Genomic DNA, 20,833 nt, shown 5'->3' on the forward strand with positions numbered 1-20,833 from the left:
TTAAGTTCTATGAAGTGAATCGCAAGGGCAGTGTTCTGTTTCATTTTCATATTACTTTTCACTGCTGTGCGGGGGTAGGGGAAGCGAAGGTCTGCCAGGAAGTCGTCGGAAAGCTCTCCCGCGACTCCCTTGGTATCCGATTCTTCGTCTTCCTTCCTGCCCCCCGCTCAGCTTCCTCGTTGTATTTTGTATTTGGGGTCTTCCTTGTGTTCGGGGTGGGGCATGCTTCCCCCCGTGCGTGAGGGAAACCCCTCTTACTAATCTATCTATGCTACCGCAGGTGCTACATCCGTGGGAGACGACCTTGGACAGGTATGGACCACCGCGGCGGCAGGGCGTGCCTAGCATCCACGGGCTGCTGCAGCGTCTAGCGAGGTCTGGGGCGGTCTCCACTACTACCACGGCCGCTTATGCTGCTCCCCCCCCCTCCTGGTCTACACTCCCCATGCTGTGTCGGTGACGCCGTCTGCTGCTACTAGGGCCGCCGCCGTACCGAGGGGGGGTTTGCCGCCGCCGCCTGTTTTCTTCGTGTTGCCTGCCCCAGACTTCCGCTGTTCCAGCAGCTCGCCCCTGGACCGGCCGCCAGTACCGCTGGCTGCCAATGATTCTACGAGGCGATCGCTGGGCCTGCCGTACCTGCCGCTGATGTGATTCCCGCTGCTGATGTGATTCCCGCTGTTGGCTTGGCTGTCCCTTCTGGGTCTACCGCTGCCGCTGTTCCTGCCGCTCCTGAGCTGGTTGCTGTTCCTGTCGCTCCTGAGCTGGTTGCTGTTCCTGTCGCTCCTGGTTCCTGAGCCTGTCCATGCTGGTCCTGCCCACGGTGTGTCTTCCCCAGTCCCAGGTCCTTCCGGACAGGTGCAGTCGGGCCGTGTTGCTTCGGCAATAGCCCCGGCTCCGGCCTGGATGGAGGACCTGACGACTGTCCTGCGTGAGCTGACGAGGAAGAGGAAGAAGAGGAAGGTGTCATCTTCGTCTTCATCGTCTGCTGCTGCCTCTTCCCCTTCGACTTCTAAGGCCCATAAGCCGAAGAAGAAGAAGGCTGCCTTCCCCCCTAAGAAGTCTCCTTCGGGAACTTCTAAGGGCCCGTCCCACCCCGGTGGGACGGGGGGTCCTTCTGCTGGTCCTCCTACTCCTTCGGGAGCGGGGCCTGTATCCCCTTCCGTAAGGAAGAGATAGACGGGGACCAGAGGAGTATCGGTTAGCTCTGGTACTTCCTCGCCTGGTGCTAGCGGCGATGCCGCTACGCCAGGTTCCGGCTCGGTCTTTCGTTCGCGAGAGATCCCGAGTGTACGTTCTCCCTCGGGAGACCTTGCAGCCAAGTTTCGGCGCCAGAGTTCGCTCGGCGCCAAGACGCGGCACGAAGCAGAAGGCTGGTGAGAGCCGCTCAGGTGACTCTCGCCAGGCCAGCGGCCGCTCTTGCAGCGACCAGCTGGTAACCCGGGTTTTCCCCCCTAAGAAGGCTCCTTCGGGACCTTCTAAGGGCCCGTCTCGCTCCGGCGATTCGGGGAGCTCTTCTGCTGGTCCTCCTGCTCCCTCGGGAACAGGGCCCATCTCTTCTTCTACCAAGGAGAAGAAGACGGGGACCAGAGGAGTACCAGCTTCGGCTGGCACTTCCTCGCCTGGTTCTAGCGGTTCTGCCGCTAAACCAGGATCCGCCTCGGCTTCTCGTTAGCGAGAAGTACCGAGTGGACGGTCTCCCGCGGGAGACCGTCCAGCCAAAGTCTTGACGCCCGAGCTCGCTCGCCGTCAAGACCGAAGCGCGGAGCAGAAGACTGGCGAGAGTCGTGCAGACGACTCTCCCCAGGCCAGTGGACGCTCTCGCAGTGACCAGCTGGCTGCTCGGGTTGACGTGACGGTCGCTGACCAGCCACGGGTTGAGGCGAGGAAGGGGTCCCCGCGGCCGTCGGTACCAGCCACGGCTGGTACCAGCGGCTCGACGCGCCGAGAGGACGCTCGCCGGTCTCACCGCGACAGCGAGCCTAGCAGGTCACCTGACCGCCGCTCCCATCGGGACCGGGCGGAGACGGTAACCAGCAACAGCTCGCCTGACGCTAGAGATCAACGTCGACGTTCTCAGCCGAGCCTCTCGCCCCAGGCGAGCGGCAAGGCTAGGCCTGCTGCTCGATCGCCACCGCGGGTTGACGATCAGCAGCAGCCCTCCAAGCACGCTGGTCCTGCCAGCGAGCTAGGGGGAAGCGTCAGGTCTGCCTCTCCTGTACCTTCAACCTCCTCGGGCTACACCGGGAGGAGCGAGGTACCTAGGAGTGATCGCGAGAGGTGCGCCGCTCGCGATCTCGCTATGACGCCGTATGGACCAGGCACGGTTCTAGGACCGACCAGGACATACGCAAGTAGCTGGAGGCGACCGTCAGGGGTCTGCCGCTGTTCCTCCTTCTGAAGGAGGAGTATCTCGGGATCTGTTCTTGCTGGAGGGACTGGACGGTCATACTCCGCAAGACGCGGTTACTCCCGAGATACAGAGGAATTTTGCAGAAGTCATTAAGCTGATTCGTCAGCATAATGACCTTGCGGAAGGATTGCCGCTCCCACCAGCAGAGCCCACGTCTCTGCTCGAGTCGTTTTGGGGCCCGAGGGAACCCAAACCGACGGTGGGTCTGCCGCGATCGGAGCTTGCCGATTCTGTCTCGAACCAGAGTCTCTCGTCTCCGGACAAGAAGGCTCTCTCAGTTCTGGCCGGTCGATCAAGCTACTTCCACCTCCTCTACTGCGACAGCGGCGTTTCTATGTGTCTTCAGACACCGTATTTAAATACTCCTTCGGTCCTCCTGAGAGGTTTTGACCTCGACGAGGACTGGAATGAGTCGGAGGACGGTATCGGCTCTCTCCTGTCAGGTGTCGATCAGCCCCACCCAGACGACGTTCACAGTGGCGGCAGACCCTTACCTACAGTGAGAGTTCGTAACCCTCCGCGGGAAAACGTTTTCTCCTGACGATACGTTTTCCCAGACTCTGAGAGGCCATCGCCGCAAGGTGATGGCTGCTCCTACTCTTCTCCAACTGCTAGTTCCACTGGGAAGGCGAGCGAGTATCCAATTCCTCCCCCATTCCCTCTCTCCTTACGGCTACGAGGGAAAGGGGAGGGATCCTACAGAGATTTCTCTGTAGGATCCCACGTTGGGGACTGCGCTACTGGGGGGACCTTCGGGTCCTACCTGACGTAAGCCCCGGTCGTTGAGGAGGGATCCTGCCCCATTCTCGATTTCTACGGGAATCGAGAGGACCACCAGCCGATATCGTTTGACGAATTCGGTGGGGGTTTCGCTGACTGCTTAGAATTCTACGGAATTTCTAGCGCATTCAGAGTGTTCGAGTTTTTTACGATCTCCAAACACTTAGGCGAGACCACGGTCCAAAGTGAGCGAGACGAGAATCCCCGATATGTTACACGATAATCGGGAACCTCGCCTATGCTCGAATTCCTGGAATTTCTAGCATTGGGAAGAAGACTGCTGCTGAAAGAAAACTATCTCACAGTAGGCGACCAACCTGGAATAGAGAAGATCTTACGGGAATATCCAGTTTGGCTTGAACTATCGTCTTAGTATTCTGTTCACCATTGAAGCTTTCCTTCGAGGAAGACTTCTCCTTCACTCTCTTTGATAGAGATCGAAGGTGGTCGATCTCCAATCCTTATTTTGTTTTCTTGAAGGAAAGAATTTAGGATGGAGATCGTTGTTCAGAATCCTACAAATATACTACGTATATTAACCTCGCGACATGATTCTACTAAGCAGTGGAATTGTCCGAGGGGTAGGCGCATATCCTAGTTAATCTACGGATTGCGACTTAGAAGAGAAGTATTCTAATTGAACTGCAACTCGAGGTTGCCTGCAACCTCCCAGGAGTTTTCAGTTTCAATTTTATATACTTATGGTTTTGTCACGACAACACCATTTCAACTTTTATATTTACCGAAATTCGTTTCGCCTAAATATAATTGCTCGAGCATATCTTTTTATGCTCGGTGGTTCTAGCCGAACGCATTCCTTCGTGGAATAATGGATTACCTGGCAACTCAGGATGACGAGTCAGCGAGAGCTCAGGCTCAGCTACTGCGTATTGAACTGCCTGATAGCAGCTCAGTATCAGCTGGGCCTCCGAGATGCACGGTTAGTTATGTCTCTCTCTCTCCCCCCTGCTTGATTGACTACCGAACCGTATCTCTGCCCAACAATCATGGACTTAGGTCTCTGATTAACGGGGATTCTCGCAATAATGAAGGACCATCTACTGCTGTGACGCTAGATTCCATCGCCTTCGACATTGCGAGAATTTTCAACAGAGATATCTCTTGGACTCTTTCATCTTTCTGTTTACCGCACGGTAACAGAAGTCTGTACAAGTCTCCCGCTGCATCGCACTGCGATAATGCGAATGATTTTGCAGACATCTGAGTTTGTCTTCAAAATATCTCATATTCGTAGGTGTACAATTGTTCATTGTTCAACCCGAATTAACAGATGTGTCAAAAGACATCGCCTACTCTCCGACTTGACAGCTCTACTTCCAAATGTTCAGCCCATGAGAAGCAGTTCTTCAGGCGGCTTTCCCCTGTGTTTTCATTACTGAAGAACGCCCCGCTTTCATTGCAACTACGACTTCTCACCAGACAGCAATAAAATAGCGGTTAGCGTTTTCAGTCATTTGTAAGCACAGGTTATGAATCTTGAGAATCCTTCTCTCGATTCGTCTGTGAAGACGTAGGTTGCATTCAATATCTACCTTCGTCTTCAACGGTTCATAGTGTTGTTTCTCCTTAGCTGAGATTCAACAACTATGAGATGTTTTGCCTTCAGGGACCTCGGTCTCTAGAAGGCAATTGACTTTCGCCTGTTGGGCACATGCCTTAAGAGAATCATCACCTCGCTGTCCGGCATTGGTGACAAACAAATACATTATTTGTTTGGTCTCTCGGCATAACCCTTTAAAGGCGAAGGTCACTTGACTTACTCGGGTGCTTTGACAACTTGCCTCCTACCGAACGCAGTCAGTCGGCAGCTGTCAGAGCGGCCGAGTCAGTTACGAACTACGCTGTTGACTTAGTTCGGTTGTTACAGAGCAATCATTACTTCGTTTTAATAGCTTGTCACAGTACCCATACCATCGACAACCACCATGGAGTGTCGGTGTCCTATCCACTACCGAGAACTTCGCTGCATGGGGATAGGAGGATGCGAGAGACTTCGTGGCAAACGGACAGACCAGTATGGGTACTGGACATCACCGAAGTAGAGAAGAGGGATAGGTCATGCGACTATTCCCTTCTTTTCCTCTGAGGAACTGCATGACTTCTCCTGCGAAGTCAAGCATCCAGGGGATGGGGATCCGTGACGCTCGATTTCGTACCGAACTTCGTAGCGAAGACTCAGAACCCTTCGGTCCATGACGATTGGTTCGAGTTGTTCACAATCCCCTCCCTAATGGACTTCACCGCCTTCGATGCGAAGGAGATGCTGCCTTGTCCGCAAGAACTTCTCCGTGGCGCAGGTACTGAAGGCAGGGGTCTGGTCCAACCAGACCACATGCCCCTCCTTCTACCTTCGGGATATTGCCCACAGGTCCTTGGATCTTTTTCCTTGGGACCCGTGGTGGTTGCTCAACACGTTGTGTAGCGAACTCAGACCCTCGCAGGCTGAACAGCATCGAGTCCTGGTGTGACCGTAAGAATGGATGAGTGAATGAGAGTGTGACTGGCTCCTCTTCCCATCTTTTTCTTCCCCTCTACCTGTGGTTAGAGGGACACGGTCGTCACCCTGCTGGATAAGGACAAGATGAAGGTGAGCTACTCAACAGAGCCCCATCTTATCCCTTTCACTAGGGATAGGAGCGTATATCCACCACTTCCTCCAACAAGGGGGAGGAAGTGGATGCCAGCTTGAGACAACCCATACTTTATGTTGCCTCTTGCAAACAGGAACAAGTTCTTGCTTGCTGGTACGAAGAGATACGCTTGCCCCTCTCTTAGTACTCGGCCCAGAGGTCTGACCATTGATCCTGCGGTGCACACCCCGATCAATCGGACAGAGGCTTGGATCCCTCCCTCGCTCTTACGACCAGGGAGGCATTCCAGGGATGGACGAACACCAGTCTGTTCATCAAAGACTCAGATTCCTCCCACCAAGAAGTGAGTCTTCCTATTGTTAAAGGACCGATGGTTTGTATTACGTATCGGAACAAATGACAATTTGTCGAAAATTGCATTTTTCCTAACTATACAAACCTGAGGTCCTTTAACAATAGGAAGTAGCTAGCGGCAGCTGGAACGGTCGTAAGCTTTGAACAAGGGGAGAACGGTAGTTAACTGCTTGTCCGACAGTCGCGCCTGGGAGGTAAACAAATCACTTTTGCTTTTGGCCCATGCAAAATACGCAGAGTGAGGGGTGGCATGAGGAGGGACTATATGTAAAGGACCTCAGGTTTGTATAGTTAGGAAAAATGCAATTTTCGACAAATTGTCATTTCACTCTTAGAAGGGGTGTCAGTAGTTGGCCAGGTCTCCAGCTTGAACTTTGGACATATATGAGGCAATCACCCACTGATATTTGTTACCATCATCAGGTGCTGATTTTGAATGGATCCCAGTCCCAGAAAAATAAATTCATTGTGTCATTCAGGAGACTGTATTAAGATATGTGCTGGCAAATAAATATTGCCATATTTTTTTTTTTAACTCGAAAGGCATATGATAATTGTTGCATAGGCATTATTGAAGAAACTACACATCGGTGTTATCTGAGATCACTTTCGTTTGGTTGCAAAACACTTCCACGCATCACACTTTCAAGGTGTGAATAGATACAGGGTCTTCTGGTACCTGTAACTCAGAAAATGGTTTCAAACATATGACTTTCTAAGTACATATTGTTACGTTTTAGGCCCTGGCCTGAAGGGGCTCAAATACGTAAACTAAAATAGTTGAGGGAAAATGCAGAATAAATTAATTGAACTTACCTTAAAAGGATTTATAGTGTTAATTTACTCTAGAAGAGGTCGCCAGAAAACTCAGCTAATTACTTTACATACATTTATTTACAGGAGGCTGCTTAATAGCCTGGGAAAGTAAATGCAACTTGTCCACGTGGGACCAATATTATCTCACAAGGGGATGGATAGTTGGCTAAAAATGCGGTTCTCGTAAAAGCTGGCTTTCAAAATTGTTCATATGTCTTGCGGTAAAGCATCACTTGCGGGCGGGAAGACTTGGACACGTGACTCAGGAAATCTGGAAGAAATCCCAGATTTGACACAAAATAATCAGAGTTCTTGCACAAGTTACAGTTACTCACTTTGTCGAACACACTGGGGAGGAACTCTTAGCATTAAATGAAATATTCAATGACTTCATTTGTCTGGGACGATCACACAAGGGAAGCATGCGGCCACGAGGCAGTGAGGAACAAAGGGATGTTCATTTGAAAGTTAGAAGTTTTAATTTTGAAAATGGGGAGTAAATACGACACTAGGAGATAAGGAACTGGCAATATGACTGTTTCGCAAGACGTACCTGGATGCCATGATCAGTGGACCTTTGTAGAAATGCGGCGTCGGCTTTGTCTCAGGTCTGGGGCTCTGGGCGCGCCAGTAACGCCTTGTTAGGCCTAAAATGGAAGGCTGGCTGGCTGGACATCCGACCGAGGTCACGACTGGAGCTGACTGAGGTCGAAGGCAGGTGTGTTTCATGGGGGATGGGTTCAGCTTAACCCCCCAAGAGCAGGGCATCCTGAAAACAGAACATACAGCCAGCAGAGGGTTCACAGGAAAAAGGAGCTTAAGACGTAGGCCTAGTAAGTACCTGGCTACCTACACACTTCCCTTTGGGATACGTCCTTAAGGCTGAGAAGTCTTTATTTCCCCCCTTCTAACAGGAAATTCCTATCTCTGGCTGGTGTGCTTTGGGTTCCTGCCTAAAATCAGCTGATATTTGGGGGAATATGGCTGCCCTTTTACAAATAAAATAGATTAAATAAATGCTGGGGAGACGAGACGGTCAATAAATGTAACAATATGTTCTTCAGCTAACCATAAAAGGAGTAGGTATAAAGAATAGATACCTGAGGATCAGCATCAGCCTTAAGTTACAGTATTTTGTAGAACAATAAAAGCAGCCAAATCTCTAATTTGGCTGTAGCAACCCCTTTCATTTCTTTTACTGTACCTCCTTTCATATTCTCTTCCATCATGCTTTCCATCCTATCCTAACAATTAATTCATAGTGCAACTGCAGGGTTTTCCTCCTGTTACTGTCAATTTCTGTTTGTTCCGATACCAATACAAACCATCGGTCCTTTACAATGGGAAAGTAACTTGCGGCAGTTGGAACCAGTCGTAAGCTTCGAACAAGGGAGTTCGGTAGTTAACTGCTTGTGCGACAGTCCGCGCACCGCGCAACTGGGAGGTGAAGATCCACTTTGCTTTCGGCCGCGCTGGTTGACAGACGTGTTCTCCACCACTCTTTGCCCGCCTTTCGTCATATGCTGTAAGTACGTGTGCTTTTGTATTTTTATTCTTATTTTGTGATATGGATTCCCGTGAGCTAGAGATTCCCCCCCCCCCCCCCCCCCCCCCCCCCCCCCCCCATCAGCCGCAGAGTTTGCCCTGGTGTGGAGGGCCGTAAGTGTGGGGCCTTCCGCTCCTTCCCTGAAGTGGATCCTCATGATTTGTGTGTGCTCAGTGCCGAGGGCGCAAATGCTCTCGCTCCAAGCCTTGTGATTTATGTATATCTTGGAAGGAGGAGCAGTGGGTGTGATATGAGGGGAGGAGGAAGCGACGTAAGCCTGCCAGGGAGTCCTCGGAAGGTTCTCCGATGACTCCCTTGGTCACAGACACGTCATCTTCCTTCCTGCCGCCATCTCAGCTCCCACGTATGGCTCCTTCCCCCTCGGAGGGGGCGAGGTACCCCGACATCCAGCTGTACTTGGGGGTCTTCCGTTCGTTCGGGGTGGGACTTGTCCCCTCCCGGGCGAGAGGGAACCCCTCCTACTAACCCGACCTTTGCCTCCTCAGGTGCTCCTGCTGCGGGCGAAGACCTCGGCCAGGTATGGTTCTCGCTGAGCTTCCAGGGGACACCGAGTGTTCGGGGGCTGTTGCATCAGCTGGCGGGTGCTGCTCCGGTCACTCATGGACCGGTGACCACCACCACCACCGTCGTCTCAACCCCGGGGTATGCCGCCCCTCCTCACCTTGTATACACCCAGCACGTGACAATGGTGACTCCCTCAGCTGCGGTGCAGTTTCTCGAGAAGGGTCATGTCCGCCGCCCGGGTTTGCCGCTCTTGCCTCAGCCCCCGACTTTCGGTGCCCCTAGAGCTCGCCCCTGGACCTTCCACCCGTACCCAGGATGTCGCTGACCGCTGTCCTGCCTCCTGCTGCACCTGCCGTTCCTGCCGTGCTTGGACCAGCCCCTGCCGACGTCGTTCCTGCCCGTGGTGTTGCTGCCCCAGTCGCAGGTCTTTCTGGACAGGTGCAGCCGGGCCATGTTGCTTCGGCAATAGCCCCGGCTCCGTCCTGGATGGAGGACCTGATGTCTGTCCTGAGGAAGGTGTCGTCGTCATCTTCGTCGTCGCCTGCTGCCGCCTCTTCCCCTTTGACTTCCAAGGCTTCACAGCCGAGGAAGAAGAAGGCTTTCTCTTCACCCCCTAAGATGTCTCCTTCGGGAACTTCTAAGGGCCCGTCTCACCGACGGGGGGTTCTTCCGCTGGTCTTCCCGCTCCTTTGGGAGCGAAGCCTGTCTCTCCTTCCACAAGGAAGAAGAAGACGGGGACCAGAGGGTTACCGGCTAACACCGGTACTTCCTCACCTGGTGCTAGGGGTTCTGCTGCTAAACCAGGTTCCGTCTTGGCCTCTCTTTCGCAAGAGGTGCGAGTGTACGGTCACCTGCACAGCCAAGGCTCAGGCTTCCGAGTTCGCTTGGCGCCAGGAACGAGGCACGGAGCAGAAGACTGGCGAGGGTAGCTCTTGTGGCGATCCGCGGGTGACCAGGGTTGACACGACGGTCCCAGACCTGCTGCGGACTGAGGCTAGGAAGAGGTCCCCTCGGTAGCTGGAACCAGCTGAGAGTGGCTCGACGCGCCGTGAGGACAGGCACCGCTCACACCGCGACAGTGGTCTCTGCAGGTCCCCTGACCACCGCTCCCACCGGGACCAGGCGGGTAGGGGGACCAGCAGCAGCTCCTCTGACACATGGGACCGGAGCCGCTGTTCTCGGTCCAGCCGCTATCCCCAGGAGAGCCTCGCGACCAGGCCTGCAGCTCGATTGCCACCGCGGGTTGGCGATCGCCTGCAGCCCCCCAAGCACGCCGGTTCTGCCGGTGGGCAGGGAGGGAGCATCAGGTCTTCCTCTCCGATCCCTTCAACTTCCTCAGGTTATGCCGGGAAGAGCGAGGCGATCCTCTTCATGGTCCCACCACGACTCCCTACGAGCCAGGCACGGACTTAGGACCGACCAGGTCGTATGAGCAAGTGGCAGGAGGAGACCAGGAGGGGTCTGTTGCTGTTCTTCCTTCTGAAGGAGGAAGGTCTCTTAGAGGCGTTCTTGTTGGAGGGACTTGACGGTCCTACTCCTCAAGACACAGTCACTCCCGAGATCCAGAGGTCGTTTTCAGAGGTTATTGCGCTGATTCGTCAGCACAACGACCTCGGGGAAGGATCGCCGCTCCCACCTTCTGAGCCCACGTCCAGGCTCAAGTCGTTCTGGGGTCTTAAGAAGGAACCCAAGATGACGGTGGGTCTGCCACGATCAGCTCTGGCTGACTCGGTGCTGGGCCAGGTGGATTCACTTGTCTCCGGACAGGAAGGTTCTCTACGGTCCGGCAGGTCTTCCAAGCTACTTCCTCTGCCTCTACTGCGACAGAGGAGATTCTGCGTGCCTTCGGAGGATCCTACGCCACCCAAACAGGTTAACCCGGAGCTAGCTAGGCTAACTCTGGAGTTGTCTCTGCAGCAGCTCCTGTCGGAGAACTTATGGTTCTCGCAGCAAGAGGCACTTGCACTGGAATCCACTGCCATGGCGGCATTCCAGGCATTCTCCTGGTTAGACCTGTGGTCCCTCACGGTGTCTAAGGTCGCGGCCACCTCGGGAAATATCACTCCTGAAGGTGACCCAGCTTTCGGGAGACTGTGCCACTCTGGAGGTAGAGCTATCTCCTACCTAGCCCACCAGACGGCAAACCTGTGGGCCAACCTGGTACTTCAGCGTAGGGACACAGTCCTCACCCGAGTGACCAGGGCGGCTGGGCCTGAGGCGGCATTGGGTCTTTGCAATGAACCGGTGCGGAGTTCCTCCTCTCTCTTCCCAGGAGAGATGGTGTACGCTGTGGTGGAACGACGGCGCACTGATGACAGTGACCATCTAGTCCACCAGGCAGTCTCGAAGGAGTCTGGGCAGCCTTGAACGACTGTGGCCAAGCCCAAGAGCTTGGTTAGCGCTTCCTCTGTGGCTAAGACGGAAGCATCGTCGAAGCCCAGGGGAAAGACTCTGCCGTCAACTTCTTCCTGGAGCGGTCGCCATCAGCCCTCCTCCCAGCCCTCCATCCCACGAGGGGGAGCTGTGAAGAAGTCGAAGAGAAGCGGGAAGCGCTAGGGATGGCATTCCCCCTCACCTGCTGCTGGAAGTTGGGGGGTGCCTGGCGAGCCATTGGGCAACATGGCAGCGCTACGGAGCGGAGGCCTGGATACTAGACGTCCTTCGGGAGGAGTATCTACTACCCTTCGAGTCTCGGCCACCCCTCACCTCCAACCCGGTCCACCTTCAGACCTACGTATCTGGAACATCAAAGGACGTAGCCCTTCGGCAGGAGTCCAAGCCATGCTGAGCAAGGGAGCTGTGGAGATCGTCAGGGATCGTTCACCGGGCTTCTACAGCCATCTTTTCCTGGTGGAGAAGTCTTCGGGGGGCTGGCGCCAGTGATAGATCTCTCTCCCCTGAACCGATTCGTTCGCCAGTCTCGGTTCACGATGGAGACAGCACGTTCCATGCTCAACTCCATCAGGGAGAACGACTTCATGCTTTCGGTGGACTTGGAGACGTGTATTTCCAGATACCCGTCCATCAATCCTCCAGGAAGTACCTCCGCTTCATCCTCGACGGGAAGGTGTACCAATTCAGGGCACTTTGCTTTGGTCTCTCAACCGCCCCACAGGTGTTCATGTGAGTGTTCACTCTGGTGTCTGCTTGGGCCCACTCGTCAGGGATACGTCCTCTGAGGTATCTCAACGACTGGTTGGTCCTGGCGAGCTCCCGTTCGCAGTTGCTACAGGACAGGGATCGACTTCTCTAGTTCAGCTGCAATCTGGGGATCATGGTGAACTTCGAGAAGTCAGATCTCGAGCCCAAGCAGAGGATGAAGTACCTGGGTATGCTGATCGACATGTTAGCAGGAAGAGGAGGCAGCCTACCAGTTCCTGTCTCGGCAAGAACAGTCAGCTCAGCAGTGGCAAGTCGTGATCGGCCACCTGTCGTCACTCGAGAAGTTAGTCCCTCACGGGCGTCTTCACCTGCGGTCTCTCCAGTGGAGACTAAAGGAGAGTTGGTCACAGGCAAGAGACCCACCATACTTCCCCGTGTCCCTCACGGAGGAGGTGAGGCAGGACGTAGCCTGGTGGCTGGATGACAGGAACCTCTTAAGAGGAGTGACTCTCCACACTCCCCCCCGGAGATGTTGCTGTTTTCAGACGCGACAACCGAGGGATGGGATGCACACCTGGAGGAGTTGCTGGCTGCAGGAGTGTGGGATCGTCACGACAAGCACCTTCACATCAACGTCCTGGAGCTCAAGGCAGCGTTCCTCGCTCTCCCAGAATTCCAGGACCGCTTGGTGGGACACTCGGTGGTGTTGATGTGCGACAACACCACAGTAGTGTCATACGTCAACAAACAGGGGGGCCTAGTGTCCCTCCCGTTGCACCAGTTGACGTTGCAGGTGCACGAGTGGGCCGTGGCCCACTCGGTAGAGCTGTCAGCCTGCTACAGTCCAGGCAAGATGAATGTAGTAGCAGAATGTAGTAGCAGACAAGCTCAGGTGATAGGTGATAGGGACCGAATGGTCCCTACTCTCAGACGTGGCGGAAGGGCTCTTCAACCTGTGGGGGCGTCCAGTAGTGGATCTGTTCGCCACCTGGCACAACAGAAAACTTCAGGTTTTCTTCTCGGCCGTGCCAGACCCATGGGCAGTTGCAGAGGACGCTCTTCAACGCCCGTGGGACAACCTCTTCGCATACACCTTTCCCCCATTCTGCCTGATTCGCAAGGTGATCAGCCGAGTGCTGGTCACCCCGAATCTCCGGATGATCCTGGTGGCTCCCAAATGGCCTCAGGCCATGTGGTACACTGACCTGCTGGCTCTGCTTGCAGAAGCACCAAGAGAGATTCCCCCTTGGCACAATCTTCTCGTCCAGCCACACGTGGAACGGTACCACCAGTCAGTCCAGTCCCTACATCCTCACAGCTGGCTGTTATCCACCATCTCTTGCGAGCGAGTGTCTTTTCTTTCAGAGCAGCAACAGAGATGGCTGGACACGTCAGACAGTCCTCTGCAGCTGTGTACCAGGGAAAGTGGGCCGTCTTCTGTGGTTGGTGTCGTTAGATGGGGTCTATCTCCTCTCAGAGCCACTCTTCAGCAGGTAGTGGATTTCCTCGTGTTTCTACTCCGAGACAAGCTCCTCTCCGTCCCCACAGTCAAAGGATACAGAGCCGCCCTGGCCCTAGTCCTGAAACTGAGGGGAGTGGATATCTCGAATTCGTTTGAGATCTCCCTGCTTATGAGGAGCTTCGAGAGGTCTTGCCCACCCAGGGAACTCAGGCCCCGAGGTGGGACGTTACTCTCGTCCTTAGGAGTCTGACTCGAAGTCCCTTCGAGCCACTCCGAGAGTCGTCAGACAGGGATCTGACCCTCAAGACCCTCTTCTTGCTGGCCCTGGCATCAGCAAAGAGAGTAGGGGAACTGCATGGTCTTTCCTTCAACGTCAAGCATTCCAGGGGATGGGGATCTGTGACGCTCGATTTCGTCCCGAACTTCGTAGCGAAGACTCAGAATCCTTCGGTCCCTGACGACCGGTTCAAGTCTTTCACAATCCCTCCCTAATGGACTTCACCGACAACGATGCGGATGAGATGCTACTTTGTCCTGTAAGGGCGCTACGGCGCTATTTGAAGAGAACTCTGCACCTCAGGCCTGAGTGTCGACGCCTCTTCGTTAGCACCAGGGTGACCAAGAAAGAAGTATCCAAGAACACACTTTCTTTCTGGCTGCATGAGGTGATCAGGAGGGCGTACGAAGCTGATGGTAGCAACGACATCCGTACCCTTCGTCCAAGAGCCCACGAAGTCAGAGGTATTGGTCCTTCCCTTGCATTCCGCAAGAACTTCTCCGTGGCACAGGTCCTGAAGGCAGGGGTCTGGTCCAACCAGACCACCTTCACCTCCTTCTACCTTCAGAATATAGCCCACAGGTCCTTGGACACTTTTTCCTTTGGACCCGTGGTGGCTGCTCAACACGTGTAGCTTACCCGGCACCCGAGCGGACAGAACAGCATCGCATCCTTGTGTGACTGCATGAATGGATGAGTGAATGAGTGTGTGACTGGCCTTTTCTTCCCCATCTTTTTCTCTCCCTTTACCTGTGGGCAGAGGGACGTGGTCGTCACTACGCTGGAACAGGAGGCAATGCAGGTAAGCTACTGGACCGAGCCCCGTCCTATCCCTTTCATTAGGGATAGGAGCGATTATCCACCACTTCCCCCAACAAGGGGGGGAGAAGTGGGAGCCAACAAGAGACAAACCCATGACTTCATATTGCCTCTTGCAATAGGAACAAGTTCTTGCTTGCTAGTTTTAAGAGGTACGCTTGCCTCCCTCTTATTACATGGGTCCAGAGGTCTGACCATTGATCCTGCGGTACATACCCCGATCATTGGGCAGAGGCTAGGATCCCTCCCTCTGCTCTTACGACCAGGGAGGGAACCAAGGTTGGACGAACACCATTCTGTTGTTAAGACTCAGATTCCACCCACCAAGAAGTGAGTCTTCCTATTGTAAAGGACCGATGGTTTGTATTCGTATCGGAACAAATGACAATTTGTCGAAAATTGTATTTTTCCTAACTATACAAACCTGAGGTCCTTTACACATAGTCCCACCTCATGCCACCCCTCACTGTTTTTTTCCTGGCCCTAAAGCAAAGTGGATCTTCACCTCCCAGTCGTGGGGTTCGAGGACTGTCGGACAAGCAGTTAACTACCGAACTCCCTTGTTCGAAGCTTACGACCGGTTCCAGCTGCCGCAAGTTACATTCCTATTGTAAAGGACCTCAGGTTTGTATAGTTAGGAAAATTACAATTTTCGACGAATTGTTATTTCAGCGCTAAATGACCTCATTGGTCCCAGCTTTTGGCCTAAATTCTATATTCAATTCAATTATATTCTTTGAATTGGTCACACTCATTGTACCAGTTGCCACCTTACAGATAACCCACATTTCCCTCTCAAAAATGTGGAAAATGCAGAGCACTTTTAACTGAACATACTCAGTAAAACACCATTTTTAATTTTTAAAAAGTACTACTTTTTTGTATTTCATTTTCATTAGGGAACTGAATAATCCTGATGGGTTCCGGCGCTTTGTCTTCAAGACCTAAATTTCATATTAATCAATCGGGCAACATTTTAGTGTATCCAATTGCTTAGATTTTTAAGTTCAGTAATAGTAATTTACTAAATGAAATCTAATGAATTTATTAAGAGTAAAGATTTTGGGGTAGCCTTATTAGAGTGAGGTATATTAGCTATCTTATTTGTCTGTTTAATCTAGGAAATGTAATAATAGTAATCATAATGACTCCTGTAAAAATAGTTGTACTATTATCATTTTATTTTTTTATGTATTCATTTACCAAAGAAGTCCGAATGTTTTGTAAAATATGTCTTATGTTACTTAAAATTTTTCAGCCCATATGTGGTGGAACAGTGATCAAGGTGAGCAAAAGTCCAGGGGGAGTCAACATCCAGAGATCGTATGAGATTGTCCAGGAGGTCATAGCCAATAGCCCCAATAAAGAACAGCTTCAAGCTCAGTTGAAACCTCCTTCAGCATTGCTTGCAGAAGTTAAACCACCCATCAGCAGCAGTTCTCATGGGGCTCTTGCATCTACTACCATGACAAGCAATAATAGTAGTAGCAGTAGTCACGTGTTAGTCCAGGCTGCTCCTCAAACCCACCAGCTTTCAGCAATTGCAGTGGTGAAAGCTGTCCATAATAGTACTAGTAACAATGTCAACCCAGTGCAGGGGACCCAGCTTGTGGCTGCGCCTGGAACGCGATTCATTCGTCAAGTGGCACTACCCATGGCAAGCGACACTGCTACCTCCTTGGCACCACCCCCAGGACCATCTACAGGGACCGTAGTCCTTCGTCAAGTGGTTGCATCACAGCCACCAACATCCCAGGTACCCTTGTCCCCCACCAGTAGAAGCACTACTTCATCATTTGTTTTGGAAAAACAGCAACAGCAGGTATTGGCTTGTGGTGGAGGGTCTCTGCGAGAAAGTGGTGCTGTTACTAACCTTTCAGATCACATTGTAGTGTCAGGTCAAGGTGGAGTTAGTGCTTGGGGCACCAGTGGGTTTTCCAGTCTTGTCACTAACTGTGGTGATGGGTTGGGCTTGACTAACCAGGGTAGTGAGTCTGGGACAACTGTAGTTGTCATGTCATCCCAGGCCAGTGATGGATGTGGTATGAACAGTGGTCGTATTGTGGTACTTCACCAGAACAACAGCAGCAGCAGCAGTACTACCAGTTGCTTGCCTTTGGTTGTATCAATTCCTGCTGAATCTCAGGCTCATTCACAGCCACCTTTTAACATTGCTTCCTTCTCATCTCCTAACCCTCTTAGTCCTCCCACAGTTATTTCAGAAGTGATTCAGAATCCCCCTCCACCTCCACCCCCTCCTCCCCCACCACCTCCCCCACCACCACCTTTGCCACCCCCTCCTTCATCTGCTGCTCCTGTCAGTCTCTCTTTACCTGAGGTAGTAGTTACACAGAGTGGAGGAATATCTTCTACCTCTCCTGTTCACAGCCCACCACTTATAACTAGCTTCCAGCACTCTCCTCCTCTTTCTCAAAATTCTCTTCATTGTCCTTCATCCCTCTCTGCATCAATTCAGAGCCCTTCGTCTGTTTCCACAGTTTTTAGTCCTGCTTCACGGTCCTCCAGTCAAAGCCCTGCATCTTTGTTTACAATCCAGAGTCCTGCTTCTATTTCTACCACACCATGTCCCTCTCCTGTTACAGCAAACAGTCCATCCTCTGTCTCAAACTTTAGCCCTGTCCAACTTTTGCCTATTCAGACCTCTTCTGGGGTTGCCGCCACCCCAAGCAAAATCTCAACCCCCACAACCTCTGTTCCTTCCCTAAACTCCCAGATATCTGCTTCCTCTGCACCCCCAGTTTCAGCTGCTGCCAACCCTGTTACAGTGTCGAACCAAGTAGCGAGTGGAGGCTTGCCCGTTGTTAAGTCCCCCCTGGCGGCTCACTTGACCTGCATCCCCACTTCAGTGTGCTTACCACATACCAGACCTCTCCTCCTTCAGGTGAGACCCTGACAGTGGTAGAAGTATGTAATCTTTTTAATGTAGCAGCTAAACTTAGCAGTCAGAATTCCTTTCACTGAGGCTCAGTTCCTGTGAATTGTTGAGTTGTGTGGATTGTTGTCATCATACTAGTGATTTTTTTTTTTTTTTTTTTTTTTTTTTTTTTTTTTTTTTTTTTTTTTTTTTTACCTTGCTTGAAAAATGACAGAATCATTGTCTTATCCTTTCATTTGAATCTAGTCTTGAGTGGGTCAGGATTTTGTCCATTCTGCTGTTACTGTTTGAATATCATTTCATTCTTTGAGATCTAAACAGAATTTTTTTGCAATTATGATGACCAATGTCTTAAAGCCAGTAGAGCCTCACTGATAGGATAGAGAATACCACTTCTCGGTGTGTAGATTGTAGTAATAAGCTTGCTTTTATTAATGGCTGTTGTTGGTCACCAGTTTTACAAACATTATTCTAGTTTACTTCTCTTGTGTCGAGTTAAATATTGTACTTTGTGCTGAGTGTCTTGTAAGGGCTGTCATTACTTGATTTTTGGGAAACTCAGTCATTTCATGTTATTATGTGTGGCTTTAGCATGCATGGTACTTTTATTCTTGTAATCTTTAGCTGAAAGTTGTAGGGATCATATTTTGGGTTAGTGAAAAAACCAGTAATTGATAAATGGACCTCAACCCCAAATAGCAGCCATGTATAGTCTCAGAGGTAAGGTGCATGGTCTTATTATCCTACCAATTACAAATTCTTTCCATGTGACTATAAATGCAAAGCAAGGATGTTCACTTTAATGAGAAAGCAATATATGCATCACTGGTTGCAGTATCACATTGGTTAAATGGTCTTGAAAGTAATCCATGTTCACTTGTAATCTTATGAATATTTAAACTAAGGTCTAGAAATGGAAAAAGGACAAGGTACATAATTAAAGGTCTCTTTTGACTTCAGTCTTGGCAGTTAGACCAGTATCAATTTCACACTACTTTATTTTAGTAGGTAACTGCTGGAAAGCTCACATGTTATTGTAAGGAAAAACCTTTCCACTAACTGGCATTATTCTTTTGTTGGTCTCTATAGAGACCAACAGTTACTTAAACAATCCCTTGTGGGCTGTATTCTTAGTTTTAATTAGTTTTCATGACCATGTATGCAAGTATTGCACCATGTTTTTTATCTTTTGTTTATTGCTTTGGTCATGGGTCTGCTTGTGTAAGGTATTTCCACCTATGGTACCAAGAACATCTGACTTTAGGTAGTGTTTGAAATTCTTTGCAATGCTTACGATGCAAGCTGGATACAGATGAGTATCCTTTCCCTCTGAAGATTTCAGATAGGTCTGGAACTGCCAAAGGCGCCATCATTGTCACTGTTGTTGAAAATGTGTCTTAGCAATAAATCCAGGAGCAAAACACCCTGTCAAAGACCAATTTTTTGAATGCATAACTTCTTGTTAGAATATCTTTAGTGTAATATTGAGTAACGAGCCATTACTGAGGGGTTTGTTTGGAAAGTGCTACAAAAAAATCAAGGCGGGTGGGTGTGAGGCTGAAGTTGACAGTAGGATAAAAGCTGTATGGGTGAAGTGGAGAGGGTAGCTGGAATAGTGTGTGATAAGAAAATGCCAATCAAGCAAAAAGTCAAGTTGTTATATGTGGAACAAACCTGAGGTCTTAACAATAGGATTACTTTCCAAGTGCCAGCTGGTAACCAGTTTGAACAATCAAAGATTGTAAAGCAAGGAATCTGTGAGATCTGGCAACGTCTGCGCTTTTGAGGTGATAACTGGTCAGAGACCGCACATCGGACCTCATGATGCTTCAATCTATTCCTTAACGGTCTTGGGGAGTAGACACTTTCGCTTTTGCTCTCCTTCCAGGCTGGTTGTTTTGTGCCCGTGTTCTTTCCTTTCAGTGTGTGTGTGTGATTCTTTCTGTTATATGGATTCCTCCAAGTCTTCACAGCCTCCTCAATGCATGTGCCTGGGAATTTAAGGTTTCCCTTGCTCAAGGTTTCTGGTGTCTAGGTCTAAGGATCCTCATACGACATGCAGTAGGTGCAGAGCCAATTATTGTACTGTTACAAATCCCTGGCCGGAATGTCATGCTTGGATTAAGTCGCAGTGGAGGGTGTTTTATAAGAAGAGTGAACATTGTAGAGTTTTGACTCTTCTGTCTTGGGAGGGATCTTCTTCGCCTCGTATGGGTGATTTCTTGTCTCCATCTCCCGCGATCGCTCTCCCAGTGGCTAGTTCTAGTGCTCCTGTGTCACCTTTTCTTCCATATTTTTGTCGTTGGAAGTATCGGTAGTGCCTCGGGGCGATGGGATATGTAATGTAGCCTCCTCTCCCTCAGGTTCCAATTCTCTTTCCTAGAGGGAGGAGGCTACACAATTCAATTCCTTTGTTTCAGGTTCGGAATCATCCAAGATGGCAGCCATCTGGGCGTCGCTTGTGGACTGTTGTCACATATCTTGGAGGCTCGTATCCACCCTCTGGCCCCCATGACTATCCTGCCTCCCTCAGGACTCCTCTACATTGGCTCTCTTGTGCTGCCACTTTGTGGGACCTCGTCAACATTCTCTGGGTCGTGCCTTATCGCTCCACCAGTGAGGCCATCAACTAACTCTGGTCGTAGAGATGTCGTGACGTCGCTCCTAGCTCATGCTCAGCCTATGACATGAGATGCATTGGCAGCTCATCCTCCCTTCTCTATGACGTCATCTCTTCCCGTTGTGGCGGGATCGCAAGCAAGCAAATCTCCCCAAAGTTACTTTAATTGTACCAACTATTGAACATTTCCTCTGCCACACTTTCCTCTTCACGTTACTAATTACATGCAGGATAAATGGCTTACCGAAATACAGAACTCACAAAACACAAACACATGTACTCACCTCAGACTAGATACTTGGGGCTAGGTGCTGTGCTGTCCGCTGGATATAGGTTAGTTGGCAAGACACAACAACCGCTGAATTTCACTAACCAAGACAGTCAAGCACCAAAATCATACAAATACTCAAAAACAACACCCCAATCACTATGCAAACAAATACCAACAGCTTGAAACAACATGACAAATCATACAACTCAAAACCAGAGCAACAAACCACAACCACCAATACTGTCTCCAACAGACAACTCATAGAACCATCAAAATGCAAAATCAAGTACAACAAACCTCTTCAGCTCAACAACCACGAGACAGACACTTGCACAACAACCAT

General features: G+C 51.0%; 1 protein-coding gene across 5 annotated transcripts in view; it reads left to right on the forward strand.

The window, feature by feature from the left end:
• LOC135217051 (polycomb protein Asx-like) overlaps window positions 1-20,833 on the forward strand; it is a 100,540-nt gene that overhangs the window by 65,161 nt on the left and 14,546 nt on the right. For 4 of the 5 annotated variants that reach the window (XM_064252673.1, XM_064252675.1, XM_064252674.1 and 1 more), the window contains one exon: window positions 15,962-16,525. In XM_064252673.1, the coding sequence (XP_064108743.1) occupies window positions 15,962-16,525 (564 nt within the window). The remainder of the gene's footprint in view (window positions 1-15,961; window positions 16,526-20,833) is intronic. The other variant, XM_064252677.1, reaches the window with a different exon arrangement.

The sequence above is a fragment of the Macrobrachium nipponense genome, chromosome 7, assembly GCF_015104395.2.
Source record: "Macrobrachium nipponense isolate FS-2020 chromosome 7, ASM1510439v2, whole genome shotgun sequence".
NCBI lineage: Eukaryota > Metazoa > Arthropoda > Malacostraca > Decapoda > Palaemonidae > Macrobrachium > Macrobrachium nipponense.